The sequence below is a fragment of the Mytilus edulis genome, chromosome 1, assembly GCF_963676685.1.
Source record: "Mytilus edulis chromosome 1, xbMytEdul2.2, whole genome shotgun sequence".
NCBI lineage: Eukaryota > Metazoa > Mollusca > Bivalvia > Mytilida > Mytilidae > Mytilus > Mytilus edulis.
In genome coordinates, this window is record NC_092344.1 from 103,365,607 (window position 1) to 103,390,670 (window position 25,064).

The 25,064-nt window shown below is 31.6% G+C and overlaps 1 protein-coding gene across 1 annotated transcript in view; it reads left to right on the plus strand.

Annotated features, from left to right (window-relative positions):
- LOC139516589 (phospholipid-transporting ATPase ABCA1-like) overlaps positions 1–25,064 on the plus strand; it is a 43,896-nt gene that overhangs the window by 13,128 nt on the left and 5,704 nt on the right. The window contains exons 14-42 of the mRNA XM_071306784.1: positions 530–641; positions 2,170–2,346; positions 3,989–4,211; positions 4,507–4,728; positions 5,213–5,417; positions 5,948–6,061; positions 6,282–6,459; positions 6,977–7,108; positions 9,052–9,191; positions 9,502–9,639; positions 10,113–10,324; positions 11,447–11,546; positions 12,921–13,129; positions 14,267–14,345; positions 14,748–14,861; positions 15,160–15,305; positions 16,034–16,176; positions 17,067–17,168; positions 17,968–18,074; positions 19,217–19,331; positions 19,638–19,824; positions 19,941–20,110; positions 20,560–20,737; positions 21,444–21,559; positions 21,844–21,994; positions 22,586–22,709; positions 23,724–23,859; positions 24,277–24,397; positions 24,611–24,792. Coding sequence (XP_071162885.1) covers positions 530–641; positions 2,170–2,346; positions 3,989–4,211; positions 4,507–4,728; positions 5,213–5,417; positions 5,948–6,061; positions 6,282–6,459; positions 6,977–7,108; positions 9,052–9,191; positions 9,502–9,639; positions 10,113–10,324; positions 11,447–11,546; positions 12,921–13,129; positions 14,267–14,345; positions 14,748–14,861; positions 15,160–15,305; positions 16,034–16,176; positions 17,067–17,168; positions 17,968–18,074; positions 19,217–19,331; positions 19,638–19,824; positions 19,941–20,110; positions 20,560–20,737; positions 21,444–21,559; positions 21,844–21,994; positions 22,586–22,709; positions 23,724–23,859; positions 24,277–24,397; positions 24,611–24,792 — 4,333 coding nt within the window. The remainder of the gene's footprint in view (positions 1–529; positions 642–2,169; positions 2,347–3,988; positions 4,212–4,506; positions 4,729–5,212; positions 5,418–5,947; positions 6,062–6,281; positions 6,460–6,976; positions 7,109–9,051; positions 9,192–9,501; positions 9,640–10,112; positions 10,325–11,446; positions 11,547–12,920; positions 13,130–14,266; positions 14,346–14,747; positions 14,862–15,159; positions 15,306–16,033; positions 16,177–17,066; positions 17,169–17,967; positions 18,075–19,216; positions 19,332–19,637; positions 19,825–19,940; positions 20,111–20,559; positions 20,738–21,443; positions 21,560–21,843; positions 21,995–22,585; positions 22,710–23,723; positions 23,860–24,276; positions 24,398–24,610; positions 24,793–25,064) is intronic.

Sequence of the window (25,064 nt, forward strand, 5' to 3'; positions counted from 1 at the left end):
TTTTATGAAAATTTTTTGTTATTATCGTGAATATTATTATAGATAGAGATAAACTAACTGTAAACAGCCATAATGTTTAGCAAAGTTAGATCTACAGAAAAGTTATGTGACAAAAATTGTCAATCGACCCCTTAAGGAGTCATTGCATTTTAAGGAAAATTTTACACAATTTGTTTATTTTTTCTAACTTTAAAAAATCTTCTCAAATGAATGTAGTACAATGTATAAATTTTGTATTTTATCTCCTTGTTCGTCCAAAAACGTAGCCACTATGATGGCTAAAAATGGAACATATGCGTAGAATGCATTTATTTTTGCCACTTACTTTATATTGAAAAGCAAAAATAATCATTATTGAAAGATTTAAACAAAAAATTACATGTGAGTAATTCAGACTCTTATGAGCCTCTTGTCTAGCTTTTGCATCATTTAAAATGTAGGAAAAAAAACATCCTTTATGAGACAGCTGAAACAAATTATTTCCTCAAAAATGTAATTCATTATAATTGGTGTATGATTTCTTCTGTAGCTGTGGTATTTAATGTAGACAAGAGAACTCCAGACAGACTACCAAAACATGTCAGTTATAAAATCAGAATGGACACAGATAGAGTGGACAATACTAAACAGGTGACTGACAGGTAAGGAATGTAACACATAGAATCAAAATAGACAGGCATAGGAGGCTCCAAAAACTATGGAAATTTTCACTCCAAAACTTATGGAAGTTTGCATTTTGCATTTGATACACATACAAAATTGAAAAAACAAATTCAGTCATTAGTACATAGGTCTCTGATTTTGATTGTTTTTTTAGCTCACCTGGCCCGAAGGGCCAAGTTAGCTTTTCTCATCACTTGGCGCCCGGGACCGGCGTTGTCCGTCGTCCGTCGTCCTTAACTTTTACAAAATCCTTCTCCTCCGAAACTACTGGGCCAAATTTAACCAAACATGGCCAAAATCATTATTAGGGTATCTAGTTTAAAAATTGTGTCTGGTGACCCGCCCAACCAACCAAGATGGCCGCCATGGCTAAAAATAGAACATAGGGGTAAAATGCAGTTTTTGGCTTATAACTCAAAAACCAAGGCATTTAGAGCAAATCTGACAGAGTTAAAATGGTTTATCAGGTCAAGATCTATCTGTCCTGAAATTTTGAGATGAATCAGACAATTCGTTGATAGGTTGCTGCCCCTGAATTGGTAATTTTAAGGAAATTTTGCTGTTTTTGGTTATTATCTTGAATATTATTATAGATAGAGATAAACTGTAAACAGCAAAAATGTTCAGCAAAGTAAGATCTACAAATAAGTCAACATGACCAAAATGGTCAATTGACCCCTTTAGGAGTTATTGTCCTTTATAGTCAATTTTTAACCATTTTTCGTAGTTATCTTTTGCAAAAATCTTCTCCTCTGAAACTACATGACCAAATTAAACCACACTTGGCCACAATCATCATTCGGGTATCTAGTTTAAAAATTGTGTCCGGTGACCTGGCCAACCAACCAAGATGGCCGCCATGGCTACATATAGAACATAGGGGTAAAATGCAGTTTTTGGCTTATCACTCAAAAACCAAAGCATTTAGAGCAAATCTGACATGTGGTAAAATTGTTTATCAGGTCAAGATCTATCTGCACCAACAAAAGAGAGTTTTTAACGACCTCAGCTGGCTATTCAACCCTTGCACAATCAACTGAATTTTGCAGAAATCATGGGGGTTGCGCGACAACAAAACAACTTCACAACTTTCTCATAATAAATTTTTGTAATTTTTCTCTGATAAATTTTACAAAATTCTCACCTGAAACAACTGTCAAATTTAAACAAACTTGGTTTAAATCACCACTAGGATATCCAGGGACCACTGTGTATGATGACCCTGCCTGCCCACATGGCTGAAATAAAACATAGGTTTCAAATGCACTTTTTAGTATTATATCTCTGAAACTAAACGACAGTACAACAGTTGCATTTATCATGCATCAATTGTAAATAAAAATATCAGGTGAGCGACACCGGGTCCTTGGACCCTCTAGTTTAACATATATACCTTTGTACTCAAAACATTTGGTATTTTTTGTTTGTTTGAAGAGTATCCTTGAACAGCATCTGTCAAATACGTAATATTGGTTTCTGACTTTTTTTGTATACTTTATACTTTAGATTCTGGACACCTGGACCTAGAAGTCGACCTGGACCACAGACCAAATATCTCACCTATGGTTTTGCCTACCTACAGGATATGATAGAACAGGCTATTATTAAGATACAGACTGGTATGACTAACAACATAGGACTGGTACTACAACAGTTCCCTTATCCCTGTTATATTGAAGACAGGTAAGTAACTTATGATACAGACTGGTATGACTAACAACATAGGACTGGTACTACAACAGTTCCCTTATCCTTGTTATATTGAAGACAGGTAAGTAACTTATGATACAGACTGGTATGACTAACAACATAGGACTGGTACAACAACAGTTCCCTTATCCCTGTTATATTGAAGACAGGTAAGTAACTTAAGATACAGACTGGTATGACTAACAACATAGGACTGGTACTACAACAGTTCCCTTATCCCTGTTATATTGAAGACAGGTAAGTAACTTAAGATACAGACTGGTATGACTAACAACATAGGACTGGTACTACAACAGTTCCCTTATCCCTGTTATATTAAAGACAGGTAAGTAACTTATGATACAGACTGGTATGACTAAAAACATAGGACTGGTACTACAACAGTTCCTTTTTCCCTGTTATATTGAAGACAGGTAAGTAACTTAAGATACAGAGTGGTATGACTAACAACATAGGACTGGTACTACAACAGTTCCCTTATCCCTGTTATATTGAAGACAGGTAAGTAATTTAAGATACAGACTGGTATGACTAACAACATAGGACTGGTACTACAACAGTTCCCTTATCCCTGTTATATTGAAGACAGGTAAGTAATTTAAGATACAGACTGGTATGACTAACAACATAGGACTGGTACTACAACAGTTCCCTTATCCCTGTTATATTGAAGACAGGTAATTAGTAACTTAAGAGACTAACAACATAGTACAAGTACTACAACAGTTCCCTTATCCCTGTTATATTGAAGACAGGTAATTAGTAACTTAAGAGACTAACAACATAGTACAAGTTCTACAACAGTTCCCTTATCCCTGTCATATTGAAGACAGGTAATTAGTAACTTAAGAGACTAACAACATAGTACAAGTACTACAACAGTTCCCTTATCCCTGTCATATTGAAGACAGGTAATTAGTAACTTAAGAGACTAACAACATAGTACAAGTACTACAACAGTTCCCTTATCCCTGTTATATTGAAGACAGGTAATTAGTAACTTAAGAGACTAACAACATAGTACAAGTTCTACAACAGTTCCCTTATCCCTGTTATATTGAAGACAGGTAATTAGTAACTTAAGAGACTAACAACATAGTACAAGTACTACAACAGTTCCCTTATCCCTGTTATATTGAAGACAGGTAATTAGTAACTTAAGAGACTAACAACATAGTACAAGTACTACAACAGTTCCCTTATCCCTGTTATATTGAAGACAGGTAATTAGTAACTTAAGAGACTAACAACATAGTACAAGTACTACAACAGTTCCCTTATCCTTGTTATATTGAAGACTCGTAAGTTACGCAAATACTTAATAAATTAGAACATTACTAAAGAACTCTTTGTCTCTTTTACCAAGTGAATTTATAATGCACAAAATAATTTTGTTTTATTGTTAAGGTACAGGGTATTGATATGCTACTTCTGTGATTTCTTGTACCAGCCTAGCTGTCCTTAATTGTTGATAAAGACAATGTTTCATTGATGTCTATTTCAGTTTAATGTGTTATAAAAGTAAGACATTTTGAATATTCATGGTGCAAGTCTGACTTGTATGTTCTTGTAGGACAGTTTAGAAAGGATTAACTGATTATAATTTGTATTTTAGTTTTATGTATGGTATAAGTAAGACATTACCGTTATTCCTGGTACTTGCCTGGCTGTTCCCAGTGGCTATGATTTGTAAGAATATTGTGTATGAGAAGGAGATGAGATTGAAGGAAGTTATGAAGATTATGGGACTTGGCAATGGAGTACATTGGTTAGCATGGTTCATCAATGCATTCTCAATCATGTTTCTTACTGTTTGCTTGTTGGTTATAATTCTTAAGGTAACATATTTTGTTTTTATTATTGATAAGTATGATTATATTGATAATTCTTTTTATAGAGTATACGGGTAACACAATTTAAGCTTCCTTGATGCCCTTGATTATGTAATTTGCATAATTTACTTTTAAGAATTAAAATAGTAGATGATAATGGATTAGATGTAGGTTAAAGTACTGTCTTCAACTTAGAGCCTTAGCTCACACCAAATAACAAGCTATAAAGAGCTCCAAAAGTGACTGGTGTTAAACAATTCAAACAGGAAAATCAACAGTCATAATCTGTTTTATTTTGTAGTTAGGAGGAGTAATAGAACACACTGACGCCAGTATATTATTAGTATTCCTAACGGTCTATGGTATCTCTACTATCATGCAGTGTTTTCTAATCACAGTATTTTTCAATCAAGCTAACCTATGTGCTTGTTGTGCCAGCTTTATATACTTTGCTTTATACCTGCCTTATTTGTTAGCCAGACATTGGGAACATTTGATGTCACTTGATCAGAAACTGGCTGTTGTAAGTATAGTATTCTTTTATTCCACTGATGATCTGAAATTATGAAATAGAATAATAGACTTTTAAAACACATGTTATTATCTAATCAACCATGTTTCTAGTTTATAATTTCATAGTTCATTATATCTTTTTGAAAGAAAAATGTAGAAATGTATGATTTTAAGCCATCTTAGTTGGATTTTGACTGCCATGTTTACACAATCTTATAAATCATTTCCTCCAGCATGAAAAAAACTATTTTAAGTTGATGCTAATTGTAAGACCCTGTTCCTTGACAATGCTATAGATATTGGAAAGATGTATGTCTAGGATTTTTAATTTACAGATTCAAAGCATTTAAAAAAATAATAAATACTTGAACTTTTGTTGCTTGTTGTGATAAGTTTTGAACTGTATAGACATATCTAAGCTTATTGTAATGTTAGATTTTGTATCACACAATTTAAAGTACATTGTATAAAGTTAAATTAATGTACATTTATAGAGCCTGTCATCAAATGTAGCATTTGGATTTGGTTGTACCTACATATCTCGGTTTGAGGAACAAGCTGTGGGTATGCAATGGAGTAACATCGATACTAGTCCAGTCCCTGATGATCAATTTAACATGTACCTGTGTATTATGATGATGTTATCAGATGCTGCTATATATGGATTATTGACCTGGTATATTGAGGCTGTATTTCCAGGTACTTTTGTTGTTCACTTGTTTGGTCATCAAATATAATGAGCAGACAATTTTCAATATTTTTCCTTTTTAATCTTGTTGCATATATAAGAAGATATGGTATGAGTGCCAATTAGACAACTCTCCATCCAAGTCACAATTTGTAAAAGTAAACCATTATAGGTCAAAGTACAGTCTTCAACATGGAGCCTTGGCTCACACGGAACAGCAAGCTATAAAAGACCCCAAAAATGACTAGCTTAAAACCATTCAAACAGGAAAACAAACAGTCTAAACTGCATAAAAATATTACACTGGCAACAGAAATAGTAGACACAACTCAGGTTTCAATAGAACATCCTGGATTATTGCAAGGAAATGCTTTATTCTGGTTTTTATTTTTCGCCACTTATGGTGGCTTCTTCATGACAATCCAATAATAGGAAACAAGTGCTGAAGTACATAAAATGCTGATGATATGGGTGACAAAAAGTTCAACAAGAGGCAACACAATTATTAGTCAAATCATGTTTGATTATTTCCATGTTTTAGGTAGTTATGGATTACCCAGACCATGGTATTTCCCATTACAGCCATCATATTGGTGTGGTATAACTGTTTGTAGATCTAATGAGGAGGAAGACCTAAAAAACAACAATGATAAAGGTTTGTTTAAAAGTTTATACCAGGACATTTTGTCATTTATATAACAGAAACCTGTCATTTATAAATGATAAATATCAATTATAGAAAGGTTGTTGCAGAAATAAAACTTTTTTTAACTGTATATTGAATACAGAAACAAGTTTTCCATCACCAATAATAAGATGCATTGCCATATAACAGTAATTGGAGAATCTATGAAAATTAAATATTTTCACTTCAGATGCTCCTAAACTAGAAGAGGAACCACATGATAGACCATTAGGTGTATCCATAAAGAATTTGAAGAAACAATATAAGAAGGGAAAGAAGAATGCAGTTGATGGTTTAAGTGTGAACTTCTATGAAGGACAAATAACATCATTCTTAGGACATAATGGTGCTGGGAAAACTACTACCATGTAAGATCATAGTCTGATTGTTTTATGGATAAAATTATAAATAAGAAAATATGTAATTTTTAAAATAATTTATCCCCTTTTATATTATTTAGTATCTTGGTCTAAGTGGGGACATATCTATTGCAAAAACTTATTTTGAGAAAAAGAATCCATGTCAGTTAGTGAATGGAATAGTATCCTATTTCATTATTGAAACAAACCACAAATGTGATCCCAAGAAAATATCAGGATTTAGGAATTTTTAAAAGAAGCACACAATTGATGCAATTACTACGCAACACATATGCCCTTAGTTTAGCATCCATAGATAAAAGTACTTTTAATGTTGTTTAAGGAAAATACCCTTTCCATATTTACCGGTATATCAGGGGAAACTTTTGGGCTGAATTGGTTTTGGACAGATGACTTGTGTTTCTAATGGAACAATATTGCCTTAGTGTCAAATATGACATAATGAAAATTTTCTTTCAAGTTTTTTGATAGATTTCTAAAAACAAATCTTTAATATTTTTTCTAGGTCAATCTTGACTGGATTATTTCCACCATCTCAAGGTTCTGCCTACATCTATGGACACAACATTCTGACAGACATGGACAAAATCAGGAACAATCTAGGCATGTGTCCACAGTTTAATGTATTGTTTAAATTGTGAGTATTCATTGTCAGAATAATTATTAGAAAACATAAGAATTGAAATCAAATTCCTGGTTTAGAAGTTCTCAAGTTACAGTAAAATTAGTTCATCATACATGTGATGGACTGTAAAATTCAGATCAGGAGATTTGGAAATTTTGGTCAGGAGATTGGACCTCAGATCAGGAGGTTTTTTATCGACATATTTTTCGTCGTAAAACTAACCGTATGATGTTTTTTCTTTCTTCAATCTTCCTTGTGAATGGCATTAGTTAAAGTCTGCATATATTAAGGAATAATTGAGAAGAATCTTTTTTTCTTTTATTTTACGATGAGAATATTTTTTTCTTTTGTTTTACATTGTTGATTGCTGATGAGAATCTTTTTTTCTTTTGTTTTACATTGTTGATTGCTGATGAGAATCTTTTTTTATTTGTTTTTCATTGGCATTAGCTTGAGATATAAGAGAGATTTATGCTATACATTTATTACATAATAAATAAATAATAAATTAACAAACATTGTTGATCTTTGTCAAATATTTCTGTTGTTTTGAAACTGGTGTCTTTGAAGACGGAGATAACTGTCGTTTTGGCATTTTGAACACATAATGGTGTACAAAATAATGAATTTGCTTATATAATTTTTCAGTCAGCTTGTGTAGCAAACAGCTCACATTGAGCTGAAACCATTCCTTTTTCCAGTATTTTCATCTCGAGATTTTCATATACAATAAGTGTTTTTCTTGGCATCAAAAAACTTCCGATAAATTTTTGGACAACAACATTCCATTTTCCATCAATGCCGGTATTTATCGGTATTTGCCTTTAATCATCCTTGGCGTGTGCCATAAACAGAAGCCACATCGAGTAATTGATATATACAAACACCTTATGATTGTTCAATCAAACTATTATCACTTGTTAATTAGCCTTAAGTGAGAAATAAAATCTCCACATGTTGCGTAATCAGGTAATGTCAGTTACACCGGATACGTTCGATAAACCTCCTGTTTTTACGACTTAAAAAATCTCAGGTTTTTACGATCTCAATGATAAATTTTGTAAACAAAATAGTAAAAATGGCGACTGAAAATTATCATTCATGAAATTTTTTCTACACGGGATTTTTTTCTCTTCGACGGGAGGACGGGAGGGGCCTGAAAACGGGAGTTTTGTACTCCCGTCGGGAGGTTCACATGTATGGTTCATATATTAGTCAACATAGCAAAACCAGCTATATTAACTTTGCATTATGAAGTTTAAACATAGGTTTAGAAGAAAAGAAGGTAAATCTTTAATTATTTCAGAAAAATGAAAAATGGATTACTTTTCCTGTTTTTAAGGAGGCTTGAGGGTAAAAAAATTCAGCAAAAATTTAATATTTATTTTTTCATAACAAATTTTTTTTATTACACAATTAGTTGCTACTTTATGATATGGTACAAAAATCAACCTAAAGAAACAAATTTGTTTGGCCCCGATGACTTTTAAAATGTATATATCATTGAAAAGGCTCCAAATTATCTCCCTTTGGGGGGAAAAAATGCAATTTTTTTGCATTAAAGTTGAAATAAGTTTTTTAACTCATCAGTGACCTATATTTTTGATTATTATTTTCAAATAAGCTGTACTTAAACTAAACTATTGCAAATTTTAAGCGATTTCTGTTATTTGGTTATATTTTTTTATTTCGATATTACCTTTTTTTTCTCCCATTTGTTCAACAGAAAAAAAGTACCTTTACAAAAATGCATGCTTCTTTAGAAGGCACATTGTGAGCTTAAATGAACGGTGACCCCATATTTTTATTTTATTTTTCAATTACGTATAGGATAAAGTTTATTTATAGAATTTTTTTAAAAGAAATCTTATATTTAAAAAAAAAATCATTTATACTCGCGAGCCCCCTTAACTATTCATGTTAGTAAATGTATTTGTTGTTTTATTTACCAACAGTTTGACTGTAGAGGAGCATATCTGGTTCTACACCAGCTTAAAAGGAAAACCAAATAAACAGGCTCATGCAGAGTGTGACAGAATGATGAGGGAAACAGGTCTATATCACAGATCACAGGAATTCCCTGATCAATTGTCAGGTAACACTTGTCATTATTACATAGATTTAGAATATTGCATTCACCCTTACCATGCCTTTGTCCCTATGATCCTACAACACAAATTTCCATCACATTTTTCTTTAATGCTACTGGGCAAAATGACTTTATATTTGGTCTACAGCTTAACTGTGATAATTTGTAACCTATAAGCACTTTTGGGATCTACCAGGGTACATGTAAAGGTATTCTAAGCAGGATGCCATACTTGACTACAATATCAGAAACAATCCAATATTAAAATAAATAGGAAAATGTAATCCATAGCTATAAATTCTGATCTGTTTTACAGGTGGAATGAAGAGAAAGCTGTCCATAGCCATAGCATTTGTAGGTGATGCAAAGACAGTGATTCTAGATGAACCTACTGCTGGTGTTGATCCCCAAGCAAGACGAGCTATCTGGGAACTTCTAATTAAATTCAAGAAAAGTAAGTTGATTATCAGACCAAATATAATATGGTTGAAATACCCATTGAATCTACAGATCTTTTTCATGTAATATGAGCCTTTCAAGAATTTAAGATAAAGTATAGGAAGGTCAATAATTCAACCAAAACCATCTTGGAGCTCATCATTTGATTAACAATTGAAATGAAGACGATTCATATAAAAAAAAACTTAAAATTTAATTAATGGGTCAACAAATACAGATAAAAACCAATTTGAATATCAGGGCCAGTATGCATAAAACCACATAAGTTAAGTAATCCAATTGTAGTACTAATTAATGGTTGAACATGTAGAAAAATCCATCTGTTCAGAACAAATCTTAACTTAAGTAGCTTTCTGCATATATAACCCTGAACTACTTCTTCTTATTCAACACTTTGAAATACAACATTTCTTTTCAGTAATTGGTTATATAAATTAGAATAAAAATCTATTTCATTCATATTTTCAGATAGAACAATAATATTATCAACACACCACATGGATGAAGCGGATATTCTTGGTGACAGGATAGCTATTATATCTCAGGGGAGACTACTGTGTTGTGGGTCTAGTTTATATCTCAAGTCACAGTATGGTAATGGATACTATTTGACAATGGTTAAAGATGGCAATCTGGATTCTGATTCATTAGATAGACAGAGAGTTGGATTTAATAGACAGGTAAAAAAAAAAAAACATTGTAATTTTTGTATCATCAACTCCCCCTCTGTAAAAAGATTCTATAAATGAGTGCATATTTATATAACTCAATGTATGTTTCCTTGTATTTAATTTAGTCTATTTTCTGTTCATTGTATTAAGTTGTTTTCAAGCAATCAGTGGTAACTTGATTTATCGATCGTCCAACTGTCTATATCAATCTGCTCAGCTCTTAATAAAACTCCATATCACGGCTTTGTGACGTCGAATACGTTGACCTGGCCTTAATAACTTTGACCCGGACATATCAGCTACGTCATAATGTTTGAACCGACATTGATAAGTTTGACCCGAACTTATCAAGTCAACTTCCAGTTGCTGGTGAAACTAAGACAATACTTCCAAGAGACGCTAATACAGCCCGATAAATCTATTATCAGGTTATCGGCATATTAATATTGTAAAATATCAGCTGCTCGACATAATATGAAGGCTTTTTGATCTCGTTTGCTGCGCTTATTCGACAAAAAGCTTCATATTATGTCTCGCAGCTGATATTTTACGATATCAACATGCAGACAACCTGATAATCGGTACATATTTTGTCTCATGTTAACACTAATCAAACTGCTAACAGTGATATGGGTTTTGAATTTTATGTTTGTTTCAAAATAAGATCACTGTCTCTTCTTTTTAGTTCACCTGGCCCAAAGGGCCAAGTGAGCTTTTCTCATCACTTGGCGTGCGGCGTCCTGCATCTGTAAACTTTTACAAAAATCTTCTCCTCTGAAACTTCTTGGCCAAATTCTACCAAATTTGTTTTCAATTCCTATGTTTTTTAATAATTATTTTGACAATGAATACTCACAATTTAAACAATACATTAAACTGTGGACACATGCCTAGATTGTTCCTGATTTTGTCCATGTCTGTCAGAATGTTGTGTCCATAGATGTAGGCAGAACCTTGAGATGGTGGAAATAATCCAGTCAAGATTGACCTAGAAAAAATATTAACTTATTAATTAACTATTATCAACTTTAAAGAACTATATTTGGTACCTTGTTTCACTCAAATTTAAATATGTAATTAAGAAAAAGCATTTCTTCCTTTTGTTATAGATATCTCTGTTTTATTTTTCAGTTATCAGATATACTTGATGAAGGATTTTTGGAAACAATAGAGAAATCCGAAGGGGAAGCTACTCTTCCTTTACCTGTAAATGGTCCAAGAATAATGAGAGGTAAAAGATCATAAAACCTTGGAAGAAATATTTTTATACGACCGCAAAAAAATGTTTGTGTCGTATAATGGTATCATGTCAGCGTCGTCTGAAGACACATTTAGTTTCCAGGACAACAACTTTAGATGTAGAGAATGGATCTCTATAAATTTTTTCCATAAGGTTAAATACCACTAAAAGGAAGGTTGGAATTGATTTTGGGGGTTATGGTCCCAATAGTTTAGGAATTAGGGGCCAAAAAGGGGCCCAAAATAAGCATGTTTGTAGTTTTCAAACAATTACTTGTGTTTAAGTATATGAATCTCTCTAAAATTATACCACAAGTTTCCATACCATGAAGGGATAATTAGATATGACTTTGGGGGGTTATGGCTCAAAATGGTTTGGAATTAGGGGCAAAAAAAAGGTAAAATTAGGGGCAAAAAAGTGGAAAAACTAGGTTTTCCGGACAATAACTTTAAATTTAGTGGATGGATCACTATAAATTTTTACCAGAAGGTTCAAGACCACTAAAGGAAGGTTTTGATTGGTTTTGGGGGTTATTGTCCCAATAGTTTAGGAATTAGGGGTCCAAAAGGGGGCCCAAAATAAGCATTTTTGTAGTTTTCAAACAATAACTTGTGTTTAAATGGATGAATCTCTCTGAAATTATACCACAAGTTTCCATACCATTAAGGGATGGTTAGTTATGACTTTTGGGGGTTATTGCTCAAAATGTTTTGGAATTAGGGGCAAAAAAAGAGGGGGGAACAAGGTTTTTCTGGTCAATGGACAATTAAGACAATTTAAAAGCAGTGTAAGGGAGGTAATTAAAAAACAGTTAGCATACAATGTTTGGTATGTTCGGATTTACCTCCCTTCCACTACTTGTAAATACTGCATAAAGAAATGTCAGGTTTGGACTTATTGCAAAAAAAGGGTGTGGAATAGTTTTCAATTTTTTTTTCCAAGTTTCTCAAATTCCAAATTTTGAAAAGTTTGAAGAAGAAATCTTTAATTGCACAATATTGCATAATAGATTTGTAAGATCTTGACATTTCTTTGTGTGTCAGAAACTCATATTATGTCAAGAATTTGATGACAATCCAAATTCAGAGCTGTATCAAGCTTGAATGTTGTGTCCATACTTGCCCCAACTGTTCAGGGTTCAACCTCTGCAGTCGTATAAAGCTGAGCCCTGCGGAGCACCTGGTTCTTTGTTTGATTTGTAATTTATTGGAATCTTTTGATATTTGATAACAGTAACCCATTTTATGTTTTAGGAAATAGACATTTTTCTAGAAAAAAAAGTTTTATGTATATTTTAGAAAATATACTTATTATGTTGTCATACTTATTTTCCAGATTAATAATGCTCACTGTTTTTTGTTTAAGGCTATTCAAAGAAGAGAATATTAGCTTTTGTGAAGAAGTATATCAGGAGGGCCAAACTTGTAGAAGATAATTCCACAGAAGTAATATTTCAGCTCCCTCCAGAGTCTGCCAGGGATGGCTACTTTGAGATGTTATTTGAAATGTTAGAAAACTGTCATGAAGACTTAGGAATATCTAGTTATGGTATCTCTGATACTTGTTTAGAAGAGGTATATAATTGTAAAATGGCTACTTTGAGATGTTATTTGAAATGTTAGAAAACTGTCATGAAGACTTAGGAATATCTAGTTATTGTATCTCTGATACTTGTTTAGAAGAGGTATATAATTGTAAAATGGCTACTTTGAGATGTTATTTGAAATGTTAGAAAACTGTCATGAAGACTTAGGAATATCTAGTTATGGTATCTCTGATACTTGCCTAGAAGAGGTATATAATTGTAAAATGGCTACTTTGAGATGTTATTTGAAATGTTAGAAAACTGTCATGAAGACTTAGGAATATCTAGTTATGGTATCTCTGATACTTGCCTAGAAAAGGTATATAATTGTTTTACTTTGTTACTTAAAATGGCTATATTTTACTTGTTTTAAAAAAACATGATTTTGTCCAGACTAAACCTCATAATTTTTTTGAGACAAAATTAGTCACAATGAGAAAATGGTACCATTTATTCCATTCTCAATTTTACCATGTTACTTTAAAGTTAGTTGGTGCAATAATTAAAATCTTGCCATATTGTAAGATAACTTTAAAATATGTTTGATATCAAAATTGTTAAGTGCCACTTGTTGAAAATATATTGTACATTAAACATAAACATCAATGGTTTTTATGCCCCACCTACAATAGTAGAGGGGCATTATGTTTTCTGGTCTGTGCCTCCGTTCGTCCGTCTGTCTGTGCCAGGTTAAAGTTTTTGGTCAAGGTAGTTTTTGATGAAGCTGAAGTCCAATCAACTTAAAACTTAATACACATGTTCCCCATGATATGATCTTTCTAATTTTTATGCCAAATTATAGTTTTGACCCCAATTTCATGGTCCACTGAACATAGAAAATGATAGTGCAAAGTTCAGGTTATAGTTTTTGGTCAAGGTAGTTTTTGATGAAGTTAAAGTTACATCAACTTGAAACTTAGTACACATGTTCCCTATGATATGATCTTTCTAATTTTAATTCTAAATTAAAGTTTTGACCCCAATTTCACGGTCCACTGAACATAGAAAATGATAGTTGGAGTGGCGCATCCGTGTACTATGGACACATTCTTGTTAACATTTCTTTTTGGAGAACAAATATATTTGTTTTGTAAGTTGATTATCTATAACTATTTTGACTTGCTAGGTGTTCCTGAAAGTGGCAGAGGAAGATGATGACCATACTGATGAATTTAAAAGACAAAAGTTAGAGGAAGTCACTGATGGCAAGTTTGTCAAATATTTATATTTTATTGTGAATTTTAAAATGGAAAAAAATAAAGTGGATAAATGGCTTGTTTACGCAGAGAATTTCATGTAATATTTTTTTTAAACTTTAAAAGGAAAAGAAAAATCCTTATAAATCATAAAAACATACGTGAACGATGCAAGTTTAATATATTTCCCCTGTTAATATGAGAGACACATCCCAAAAACTAGACTTCTACATAGATTGAGTCATTATTGATTGTAACAATGATGTTTCTGATATGCAGCGTGAAGGAAGTAGTATGCTTTAAAAGCCTGTTATTTTTGGTAAAATATTCTATGTTGGTGTAAAGTTTCTTACTTGCCTTGTTGTCAGAAATATTTGAATTAAGATGTTTTTTTCTTTCTCTTTTCAATAGGAGGAAGAATTGCCAGGCCAGTAACACAACTTAGCTTTAAAAGAAATAAGAAAAGGTCATTCTTAAGAAGTATTTCTGAAGAAAATAGACTGGGCACTGATGAAATTGAAATAGGTACAGTATTTCTTAAAATTTACATAATAATTCATTACATATATAATAAAGGAACACTAACTCTTGTAAAATCATTTACGAAAAATTATTCTTTTTAAATTTCTATGGGAACAGGTTTACTGAGATAATTTTTTTTTCTACACAAAAGTTGTCTCTTGCTGCCGTATTTTCTAGCTGTGTTAAAGACCCATTCATGGCCTTTGGCTTTTTTCTGCTCATTGTTTCAGGTTGTTGTCTCTTTGACACATTCCCTGTTTTAATTCTCAATTTTAACTTTAATGATTTATATTTATTGTAGAGGTATCAACAGAAACTGAAGAGCCATTTACACATAAACATGATGAGTTAGCCAATGGTTGCTTGTTGTGGTGGAAGCAGATTGGTGCCATCCTTCTTAAAAGATTCCAACATTTCAAAAGAAGTAAAAAGGGTTTTGTTTGTGAGGTACAATAAACCAAAGCAGTAATGATAATAATTAAAAAGGGCCAACAGGAACCCAAAACATAACGCACAATACAACAGATTGCACCCAACTTCCAACACTCTACTCCATAAGAAAACCATTCAAACAGACTCAAGCAACAACAAAAAAACATATGATTCATATAACCTGATTTAGTAAAGGCAATAAATGTAGAGGAGATAGTCCAGTTTTATGTATGAAAAACCTTCCCCTTTTACCTTTCTAGACCAAATGTTGTAAAACTGAATGGTAATTGAAAATGTGAACAGTACAGTTACCAATTGGGTGAGAAATACAAATAGCTACAGCTGATATTGGAATACTGACCCTCGTATACAAAAATTCAGGATTAAAACTGCTCATTTGTCTCATGCAGTCTCATCATAATATGTTATTGAAATCAACAATAATTGTGAAAGGCCAGTAAGTTTTTTGCATGTTGTTGTCTGCTATTGAATGTTGATACAATGCATTGGACCACAAATATAGTACTATATTTTGATTTAGATTGATACAGTGATATAAACAGCTGTTATATATAAGATTATAATACATTATTAACAAAATGATTGATAATGGATTGGTCGAGTTATAGTTCAGGCTGTATTTATTATGGTGAGAGATTTTGTTTACATAACATATTTATATAGAATATCTGAACAATCTTGTATATTTAAACATTTTTATAATCTGTTTATATATTTTACAGGTTGTAATGCCAGCATTATTTATCCTGATTGCCATGTTATTTTCTGAGACGAACCCTCCCTATTCAGACCCTCCACCATTAGAGATCTACCCTTGGCACCTGATACCAAACAAGGGAGATCATCATCTTTACATGTTTTACAGGTAAATAAATGTTAATAAGTAACAAAATTTACTGAGCAAGATGTTTTCTAGTACTATCATAATGCCTACATTCAGAAGCAACTTAGTATGAAATAAGGAGATGTAGGGTATATGTAAACGAGACAGCAACCAAGCAACAAGTAAAAATAAAAGACTTAAATGTACAGCTGAATGATGATACTGCACGACATTTAAATTTGACTTTTGTTATAAAGAGATTTCAGAAAACGCATTGAATAAGAATTCATATTTCATTCAATATTTTCTTATAATTACATTAGATGTATGTTTCATTATAATATTTTATTCTGATTGGCTAACTGCACAACACGTGTTATTCCGTAAGCAGTTGTAATGCTCAATACAACTTTTCATTCATGATAACACGTGCTCCAACAATAAAGTGCACAGGTGAATTAAATAATAAAATATATAAAATTCGTGTTTTCGTGATCATAGCTACAAAATGTAATTATAAGTATTGAATGCTTCTTTTTGTAACTTTATAGGGTTGTAAAAGCGTTGACCGTGCGTACATTTTTAGAATGAAGCGCTTCCGCGCTTCATACCAAATGTACTTCGGTCAACGCTTTTACACCCCAATAAATTTACAAAAAGAAGCATTCAATTCTTAAATGACCATCTCAGAATAACAGATGAGTTTGCATATGCCTCCAGAGTTTTATATATGAATTTCAACTTATAAAATTGAGAATGGAAATGCGGAATGTGTCAAAGAGACAACAACCCGACCATAGAGCAGACAACAGCCAAAGGCCATTTTGATTTACATATTGAACTGCATTTATTTATACACATCTAGCTGTTTAATGCATCAATAAACTTTAACATTGACATAACTTAAGTTACATGTATTTCTCTATTTGAAGTAATGACAGACCAGGCAGCCGTTTAGGAGATAGATCTGAGGATGTTTTGTTATCTAAATATGGAATTGGTAACAGTTGTTTGCAGGACTATCAGTCTAAAAGGTAATTGTAATATGTTGAAGCTGTTGATATACTTGCACACATAAATACTTAGTATAAATAAATGGGGATGTGCATCAGTTGAACAGCCACTAAACAGCAAAAAAATCCAGAAACCTTGAAGGTGGTACATAACACTACAGGGAGATAACTCTGTAAAATCAACTGAACGTTTTAATTACATTATATTTTTTAGAAAATAGGAAGCTTCTCTTTGATCAAAAATAGTGTTTGTCAAACTGCTTTATATCCAACAATTTTTTTCAGATAATGTGTCTGGTTCAAATTTTATGAAATTTTTATATTTTGGCAAAGGGTCAAAATAAATATTTTGTCAAAATTTTATGCAAATTAAACGAGCCAAATTAATCTTAGTCAAGGTGTTAGGTACCAACTTAAAGGCTTTCATGATTGACTTAACTGTCTATGTATTCCATGTGAATGAGTCAAGCTGATCTAATCCAAAGAGGAAAATATGCTTAAGCACCAAAATCAAAAAAATGGACCAAACAAATAAAAACTTTAACTGAGGTTAATTGTTTATGAACTTCATGATTTTTGACATGTACATTAACATGTAGCTTGGTTAAAATAGGTTTTTCAAGAACTCAATCTAACTCTGTTTTACATACTTATTGTTTTGGAGAAAATAAGTATACTCAATATGATGGCAAAAATTGAATTTTGATAAAGATCCAAAGAGGTAGTCGGTCTTTTTCTAGATATATATAAATTTGACTTGATGCTATCGAAGTATTTTATTTACAAATATTTCTATAATTTGTGTATAATTTATTTCTAGCCTTCCATGTGACCAGAATATGAATGTTACAAACTTTATAAGACAGACAATGAATACAAATACAGTAGAATGTTCTTGTTCATCAGGAGTGCAGGAATGTCCAGCTGGTATGTAGGTTTTATCATGTTGACCTACAAATACCTTGATAACTGATATCTCCTAATGGACTAATATTGCAATGACTTCTTTTTTTTTGTTGAGATAAATGTAGAACAAAAAAGCCTCCTCCCTCATCAAAAAACCTTTAAAGATTAAAGATTTTAAAAAATAGAAGCTGAAAATGCTTGTAAATGATTCTAGAACGCTTCATGATTGTTAAAATAAGTTTAAAATCACTTAAAAAACAATTTAGAAACTTGTGTATGTTTAAACAGGAAGTTTGAAAAGCATGTGTAAAAGAAGAAAAAAATGGTGAGAGTCGAAATCCGTACATAATAGATATCACTATAATACCACTTTGAAAGTAAAACAGTCTTTAATTTATCTATCACATTAATATTTGAAGGGTCTTTAGCTAATGCAAACCATATTAGTCAGTATGAAACACCAAAACAGAACGAACAATAACTGATTACGTTTTGTAGTTTACAAATTGTAACCTGGTTAACGGTTGTCTTTTTTTACTATGTTTGTATCTTTTCAATCAAGCAGATACCAGTTCATTTCAACCAATGTATTGAAAAGAAACGAGAAATTTGTAATGAAGGGTTTAGTTTTTAAATTTATCAGTATTAATTTGATATTGAATAGAAATAACTTATTAATATGGATGAGTTAAAATTATTAGTTTAAAAAATGATAAGAGCACCCTCTACAATATCAATAACAAAGATGGCGGAACGTAAACAAACCACCTCGCCCGCGAAATTGAACTTCTTCTCTTATTTCTTGTTTATTGTACACTATAGTCCGCACCCCGTCTGGAAGGTCCAATTTTGGAGAATAAAACTGCAGACTATGCCTTTTAACGGTATATATGTAATATACTGTAGATTCATTAATTTTCATGGATACAAATTTCATGGATTGAGGGAAAATTGCAGTTTCGTGGATATTTGATTTCGTGGTTTTGCCAAAGTCTGTATCAATGCCAATACAAAATTTGTTTTTTTTTTAACATTTAATTTCGTGGTTTACCTATTCCAACGAAATCCACAAAAATTGGAATTCAACGAAAAATAATGTATCCACAGTATTTTTTTACTTGGTTGGTGAACTTTATTTCTGAGTATTCCTATTTCTGTTGTAGAATTACCTGAACCTCCCAAACAAATGTTATATTCCAATGATTATCTATACAACATGACGGGAAGAAATGTTAGCGATTGGCTGGTTAAAACAAATCATAGATACATGTCTAGAAGGTATGACACCTGATACAATAATTTAGCATAAATTTCAAGAATTCTAGAAAAAAAACTATACATTTTAAGGTTTATGATATGGATAGTTTATGACATATTTAAACTATCAGTTTGGATTGCGGAGCAATTATCAAAATTAAATTTTTACCCAAATTTCACAGTCCACTGAACATAGAAATGATAGTTTGAGTGGTGCATCTGTGTACTAAGGACACTTTTTTGTTGTTTTTGTTTTAATGAAATATGATTAATGCAGTGTATAAGAGTCAAGGTTACTGCCACTTAATAATTGTATTTTATTTACAGATATGGAGGTCTATCCTTTGGTTCAGAGATACAAGACATACATAAAAATAGTGAACATGTCTCATCTGTTTTACAATCCCTCCTAGACCTGAATCTCACTGATCATAAACTGGTGTATCAACATACACAGATTTGGTCCAAAGTCATGGAATTGAAGAGCCATTTTAATACAGATAATATCAACAAAGTAAGCTTTATTTGCTAATCTACAATGTAGTTTTAGGAGTTTAATGCTGATTAATAACATGTAAATACAAACTGTTAGTATAAAACAAAATTGTAATTCTTACTAAAACATTTTAGGTTTGGTATAACAACAAAGGCTGGATATCAGTGGTTGCTTACATGAACCTGATGAACAACATTATACTCAGGAGTAATCTGCCTTCAAATGAAGATCCTTCAGAATATGGAATCACAGCGTTCACACATCCTCTGGCTCCAACAAAACAACAGTCACAACATCAAGCACAGTAAGTAGAGTTGTCTCCCCTTAATTTACCTATCTGCAGTACTGGTAATAGTTACTTGAGGAAGAGGTGTAGCAATTTTAAAAGAAATTATCTTATAATTATTGTTTTTCTTGCCCCTCCAAAATTTTGTTTTGACCCTACATTGAAAATAGTGCATTCTGAGGCATTTTCAGACTATTTACATGGCATAAAAAATTAGGTTTCATAGGAATGTTATCTTTTTTTTCAGTTTGTAAGGTCAATCTTGTGATATTGCATATTAAGATCAGATAACTATAAACCTGCAATTTCATCTTTTGAAATGACAACATTCCGCTGGGTGCTGGCTCTTAATGAAAACCCTGGGTAGTGGACAATTTTAATGTATTTTAGAATGTTTGGAAAAGTTGTTTGATAAATGTATCCTACTTATTTTGTATACACAAATAGGAAATATGTTTTATTTTCAGATTTAACAACAAGGCTGATATAGTTGTTGCTATCTGTATTATATTTGCCATGTCCTTCATACCTGCTAGTTTTGTGATGACTTTGATAGAGGAGAGAGCGTCATATTCCAAACATCTACAGTTTATCAGTGGAGTTACACCATTTGTTTACTGGATAACAAACTTTGTATGGGATTTGGTGAGTATATCACAAGTGAATGTAAATTTTTGTTATAACATTATCATCAGTAAGGTATGAGAGTTGTAAAGTAGATAAAAATTTGCATGTATTTTGGTCAGATCAGATTTGCTTTTGAGGTCAGTAAAGAATGTATTGTGATTTAACTAGCTCTTCCTTCATGTTATCCCATATTAATCTATTTATATGTTGCTCCATGGAATACTGGATAAACTCAGTATGGTAATTTATGTACCATCATTAGCTTGTCATTGTGGTTAAGTCATTGCATTTTTATGGTACATCCATCCATCTCTCCTCATTTTTCTTTGTTTAAAGTATTGCTTGTAATTAATTTAAACCAAAAAAATCATTATTAATCTACAAAGTAAAAGGGTATAACTTGTTCATTTGAGATTGTCAAAATTCAGATTATGGTATGTTACATATTTTTTGTGTATTTGAGTTCAGAAGTATGTATTATGATTACATACCTTTATGAAATGATTTACATTTATGGAGTACTAATTTTTTAGGCTTCAGTTGTTCACAAAACCCACAAATTCAATGAAAAAGGACAGTTTTTTTGTCATTTATTGCTTGATAACATTGACATATATAGAGCAACTATGAATGCCCAAGAACAAAAGCTTTTTCTACACTCTTGGAAAAACTGAAATAATCAATAAAAGCATTCACATTACATGTTTAATCTTTTTATTTGCAGATAAATTACACCATTTGTACTTGCTTGTGTTTGTTGATTTTCTTGGCTTTCAAAAGAGAGGCCTACATTGGATTGGATAATCTCCCTTGTCTTGTATCCCTGCTTTTGTTGTATGGGTACGTTGTAATCTATGTATATTATTTACTGCATGTTACAAAATTTAGAATTGTTTTAAAAAGATGTAGAGTATTCCTTATTTCTCTGCATGCTTTCAGCTATAACTGTTTAAAAATTCAAATCAGCAATATGTGACACCATTAGTCTTATTATTATTAAACCCACATTTTACAGTTTTTGTACTTGTAAAACACCTTATTTCATTAACAAATTAGTGGGTTTTTTTATACTTATAAATATTTTTCAGTGAAAAACTAAATGCCAGTTATATTGTTTATTTAAGTTATGCCATGATACCAGTGATGTATCCATTCTCCAGATACTTTAGTGTCCCAAGTACAGCTATGGTCATCCTCAAGTCAGTTAATATTTTCTTAGGAACAACTTCAACTCTAGCCATATTTGTTCTGGAACTTCTGGCAGAAGAAGATCAGGTAATTTATTAATAGTTTTATACTACATCTAGTAGTGAAAGTTATAGAGAATTCACAGAGTTTCACATTTTAACCCAAATTGGAGTCTCTAGTTTAATCTAAACACATTTTGTTTTTGATCTGTGTTATGCTCATTTACCATAACTGTGACTGATACTGTTAATGAAAATATTCTTGTATAATTCTAATATGATTTGCATATCAACAAAAAATGAATGTGATTGGTCCGTTAGAGTTTTTTTCCTAAGTTTACACTTCGATAAACCATGTTGCCGAAACTACTTACGTTGCCTATGGAAACATAACGTTGAAGTATATTCATGCGCTCAGTAGTACACATGAATGGCATTCGGGGATGTAGAGAGAGTTAGAATCAGAAGGAATGATAAATAATGTTCAGATGAATAAATAATGTCCCAAGGACTTTTATGTTCATTTTGTGAGTAAGCGACCCAGTTTACACATCAATAACTTCTAGAAAAAATGTGTTTAATCCTATAAAATATTTCAGCAAAATAGATTACCTTATGTAAAAGATTGCCTTTGGAAGATAAATCATATGAGACTTTTTTTGTGATTGTTTAATTTCAGACTTTAAAGGATATCAATGACAAGCTGCATGAAGCTTTATTATTCCTGCCACAGTTTTGTCTGGGAAGAGGACTTCTGGATCTATCCAGGAATCAGGTGTACAAAGATGCTTTTAAGAAGTTTGGTAATTATATTTAGAGAATTATAACACTGTGAGGTTTATAAGAGTAAAAAGATTGCACTACTGAGGTACTAAAAATAAATTAGTCAATACCAGTTTGGTTTTCGAATCTATGCATTTTCTCATTGATTGATCAGAAAAACTTAAATCTCAAAATGATTACATTTTTTTGTAAAATTTGTAAGTAAATATAACACATTATATTAAATTAGAAAAAAAATCCACTCAGCACAAATTTAGATTAATTTAAAGTAAAATGGTACTCATTTCTATAATCAAGCCTTAGTTAAACTTATATGAATCCTATATAAAGTTAAATAAAAGATGAAGGAATCATAGTATGATGGCCAATGGAACAACTATCCATCAAAGACCTAAAGCATAAAAATAACTTTCCAAAAGGCCAATGATATATAAGATTTCTTACAGTTACTGAAAGTTAGCTAGGTCAAATTTCAACTAATGAATAAACCTATTTTTTTCAAATTTTAAGATATCAAGCAGTACACCTCCAATGGATTTACTGTGAAGACATTTTATTTAAACTTAGAAAAGAATGACCTTGTGTGTAATGCTGAAATATAAAGTATTTACAGGAACAAGGACTTTAAGTTATTATTATACATTTTTAGTTATTTATTTTTTAAACTATCAAAAATAAAATCAATGTTTTTCAGAAAAAGACACAATTCGAAGATCTTTCTATAATTTTGAATAAATAACTTCTATCAATAATTTTATTCTCAAAACCAACAAGTTTTATACTTGAATAATATTTTAATTTACAAACTCTTTAAACATCAAAATAGACCAAATTTGTATGTATTATCAAAGAGTTTTTTTTTAAATGAACAAACACAGATATTCAGTATTTCCAGTATTAACATTTCATGGCAGGACCCAATGAAGATATAAATTAAAAATTTCTCAATTGAAATGACTTATAGTCTAGATGAATATTCTTAAAACTTTTCATTAGTTTATTGTTTAATATTGTGCATCATTTGTACATTACAGATTCTGCAGGAGCTACTATGAAGAATCCATTGGAATGGGATATGTCAGGAAAGAACTTGGTTTCCATGGCTGTCATTGGAACAGCTTTCTTCATCATCAACATCTTGATTGAGTATAGAATATTTTACAAGACCAGGTAGGTAAACAAGTAATGTAAATTAACTTTTTTTTATGAGTACCAATTTTTGTGGATTAAGAAAAAATGACAGGTTCGAGGATATTTAGTTTCATGGTTTTGCCGAAGTTTCCATACAAACCTATGAAATCCATGAAAATTGGTATCCAACCAATAATAATGAAACCACAGTAACCATGGTAACAGGGATCATTGTTGTATCTAATGTTGATATTAATGTAAATAAAACCTTAATTACACATTTGTGAAATTAATGAATGGTCAGTTTTACTTAAATGAACATAGTTAATGAATTAATACCAACTGACCATAAAATACATGAAAGTATATCTTTCTGTAGTCTTGATTTAATATTAGTTTCTTCAAAATGTTGATACATGTAAATGACAAAATGACTGATTGATATATTTTCTTTAGAGAAGTGAAAGCTCGACATGTGGAAACTGATGAGGAAGACGAGGATGTTGCTAAGGAACGTACCAGAGTATTGGCAGGTGGCGCCAGTGATGAAATATTGACTATACAAAATCTAACAAAGGTTGGTTTGATTGTATAAGTATTTTTTATCAAATGTAAATTTGTTCAAAGTTTTCTGTGTAGTCAATCAGAAAACTTATCAATTTTAGGACTATAACTGTACTACATAGTTGGGTGAAAAGAGCAATATAAAGTAGAAATATAAAAACGTTTAAACTAAAAAAAAACATATTTTGCCATAGTCAGGTAATGTTAAGTTACCAAATATTTTTAGGTGTACAAATTAACAGGCAGTAAAGGCAAACATACAGCAGTAGACAGAGTCTGCTTAGGAGTACCAGAGGGCCAGTGTTTTGGCTTGTTAGGTGTAAATGGAGCTGGAAAGACTACTATGTTTAAGATGCTGACAGGTGCCCTCAATATGACAGAAGGAAATGCTTACATCAAAGGAGAAAGGTAAGGGGGATTTTTACTGTGGAATAGTAAGGGAATTTGTATGAAGTAGCCAATGGAAGGACATACAGCAGAGTTTGGTTAGGAGTACCACAGTATCTATGTCATTCGTCTCTTGTGGAGATTTGTCCCATTGGCAATCACACCACATCTATACAGATTGAAATTTGTATCTAAAAGAAAAAAACTTAAGCAAACTTGCATTCTTATACGATAAAGGTTATTCTATTATAAAGCAAAAAGGATTTTAGTTAAGATGCAACTCTCATGCTTAT